This window comes from Triticum urartu, chromosome 5A (assembly GCF_056163025.1).
Source record: "Triticum urartu cultivar PI428250 chromosome 5A, HENAU_Tu73, whole genome shotgun sequence".
NCBI lineage: Eukaryota > Viridiplantae > Streptophyta > Magnoliopsida > Poales > Poaceae > Triticum > Triticum urartu.
This window is the reverse complement of record NC_141877.1, coordinates 587438212-587440969: the sequence shown is the minus strand read 5'-3', so window position 1 is coordinate 587440969 and position 2758 is coordinate 587438212. Positions and strand designations below refer to the sequence as shown.

At 51.5% G+C, this 2758-nt stretch overlaps 1 protein-coding gene across 1 annotated transcript; it reads left to right on the top strand.

The window, feature by feature from the left end:
- The first annotated feature begins 442 nt into the window (after positions 1 to 442).
- On the top strand, positions 443 to 2469 carry LOC147973106 (uncharacterized). The gene is made up of 4 exons (XM_087524575.1): positions 443 to 766; positions 1630 to 1768; positions 1892 to 2137; positions 2219 to 2469. Exons 1-4 carry the CDS (start codon positions 443 to 445, stop codon positions 2467 to 2469), a joined length of 960 nt encoding a protein of 319 aa, XP_087380701.1.
- Positions 2470 to 2758: the final 289 nt, after the last annotated feature.

Genomic DNA, 2758 nt, shown 5'->3' with positions numbered 1-2758 from the left:
GGAACAGGCCCCAAGATGGGATCTCGTGGATACAGAAAGTTGCGGTGGTGAAATTAGGTTTTTGGCTCATGTTCTGATCGTTTGGGGGTACGTAGGTATATATAGGAGGAAGAAGTACGTCGGTGGAGCTCCGAGGGGCCCACGAGGCAGGGGGCACTACTAGGAAAAGGGCTATAGATGATATGGCCACTAATGGCGCACCAGACATGTGGTGCGCCATTACTATATACTAATGGCGCACCATGTGTTGGTGCGCCATTAGTAATATATTACTAATATTACTAATGGCGCACCTCGTGTGTGGTGCGCCATTAGTAGTTTTGAAAAAAAAATTGTTACTAATGGCGCACCGTGGTACAGTGCGCCATTACTAGTTAACATAGTAATGGCGCACCACACCCACCGTGCGCCATTAGTAGTTTTGAAAAAAAAATTGTTAGTAATGTCGAGCCCCACCTTCCCTCGCCCCGTCGCCCCCCTCCCCTCGCCGCTCCCTTGCCCCACCTCCCCTCGTCCCGTCGCCCCACCGCCCCAACCACCCGCCGCCGCCGCCACCCGCCACCGCCCCCTGGCCCCACCGCCCCTCGCCCCGTCGCCCCCACCACCCGCCACCGCCCCGGCGCCCCGTCGCCCGAACGGCGCCCCGCCCCGGCGCCCCCCCTGGTGCCCCGCCGCTCCCACCACCTGCCCATCGGCCCCTGCGCCCGCGCCGCCCCCGGAGCCAGGCTCGCCACCGCCCCTGCGCCCGCGCCGCCCCCGGAGCCAGGCTCGCCGCGGGCCCCCTGCGTCCGCCTCGCGCCCCCCGGAGCCAGGCCCGCCGCCGCTGCCCTAACCGCGGCAGTCCACCCCCACCCCCTGCCCTCGGAGCCAAAGTGAGCATTTTTTTTTCTACTGTTTTTCTTTGCTGTTTAGGTTTAATTAGGTTATTGATAGGTTTAGGTTAGTGGTTGGTTTAGGTTAGTGCTAGATTTAGGTTTAGATAATTAGAAGAAGAAGAAAGTTAAAAAAAAGAAGAAGAAGTAGAAGAAGAGGAAAAAGGAAAAAAGGAAGAAGAATAAGAAGAAAGTTGAAAAACATAACAAGAAAGGAAGAAGGAGAAGAGGAGGAGGAGGAAGGAGAAGAAAGAAAAAGGAGAACAAGAAAAGAAGAGAGGTGGAGAAGAAGAAGATGGAAAGGAAAAGGAAGAATGCATCATTGTTTAATTGTAGAGGCTGATGATCGAAAAGTTGACCTTTCTTAGGAGTAGCATCTTCAAATAAGTAACCCTTCATGTCTTCAAATAAAATAACAGAACAACATAACTCAGAACGGTAATATAACCAAGAATGCATCTTCGAGGACGAGAGCTTTTTTCAAGTGTTTATTTGCTGCTTCCTCATAAGCAACGAGACATCTCTGAGGACAGAACATCATTTTAGTAGGATGTAACAATCATTAGTCTTCGAGAAGAATGATATTAAATAACATAGTAGCCTGTGATGTATTTTCGTACCGAAAATGCATTTGGCACTAGTCCTCGCTTAACAACATCATGGGTGGGAAGCGGGAACTTCGGAAGTGCATTGGTATAGTCGATTATCTTCTGCTCAAAATTTATGCTGCTATAATGTTGTATGATAATGTTGTAAGGGTACTAATTGGTCTCTTCTGCTGCTTATCAGAGATGGGGGGAAGCAGCCACCACCGCTCTGCCTCACCGGAGTACGAGTTGGATGCTTTCGAGTTCTTCAGTATCATACTAGGGACTTCAGTATCAGCCACGAGGCAGGTATATAAAACGAGAGATCTCCCCTTCACCCATCTCATTATGATAACTCTGTTGTTTGCTACATCACTCCTTGTCCCAAATTGCAGAGGCTTCCTGACACTTTTATGAACATGCTGGGTGAAGATCCGCCAGATAATGTGAAGCTCCGACAGGCCGGCAGCGGGGTTCGCAGGCTGTGGGACATGGAGTTGGTGATCAAGGAGGGCCACATGTACCTGTGTCGTGGATGGGAGAAGTTCTACAGTGCCTACGACCTACAGACCGGGTACTTTCTTCTCTTCAGGTATGACGATAACGCCACAATGCTCATCGTGAAGGTTTTCAACGCGACTATGTGTCGCATGCGCTACGCTGACGACGAAGATGCCAGTGCGTTCTGCCTCTTCTTATTCCTCTACATTTGGCTTTGTCTCACATCGATTGTTAACGGTCATTGTTGCATTTGGATAGGCAATGGGAGCAGCAGCAGCGACACTGGCTACAGCCAAAGCAGCAGCGATTATGGCTGTAGCAAAAGCAACAACGATTCTGGCTTTAGCGAAAGCAGCAGCGATTCTGGCAGTAGCAAAGACAACAAGAAGGATGATCCGGACTGGAGTGCGGGAGAAGAGGAGCAGAGTGGGGATGAGGAGCTGCAGGATGACGATGGGCATCAGGCTGAGGATGACCTAGCGCTGGTGGTGGCTGACCAATGGCAATAGATGGTGGTGGCTGACCATGGGCAAGAGATGGTGGTGGCTGACCATGGGCAAGAGATGGTGGTGACTGAGGATGACCTAGCGATGGTCGTGCCCATCCTGCCTGAAGGTGGCCTCGCGATGGTGGTGGTGCTTGACAATGACCACGCACCGGTGGTGGCGCCGGCGATCCCACAGCTGGGCGACATGACCACGCCAATTGTGGTAGAAGACTACATCCCACAGCTGTTCGGTTTCGTAGTAATTTCAAAAAAAATTCTACGCACACGCAAGATCATGGTGATGCATAGCA

Coding starts and splice junctions, on each gene's coding strand:
- LOC147973106 (XM_087524575.1), top strand. CDS start 443: ATGTCGAGCCCCACCTTCCCTCGCCCCGTCGCCCCCCTCCCCTCGCCG. Junction 767..1,629: donor CGCGCCGCCCCCGGAGCCAG/GCTCGCCGCGGG, acceptor TAATGTTGTAAG/GGTACTAATTGGTCTCTTCT. Junction 2,138..2,218: donor CGCTGACGACGAAGATGCCA/GTGCGTTCTGCC, acceptor GCATTTGGATAG/GCAATGGGAGCAGCAGCAGC.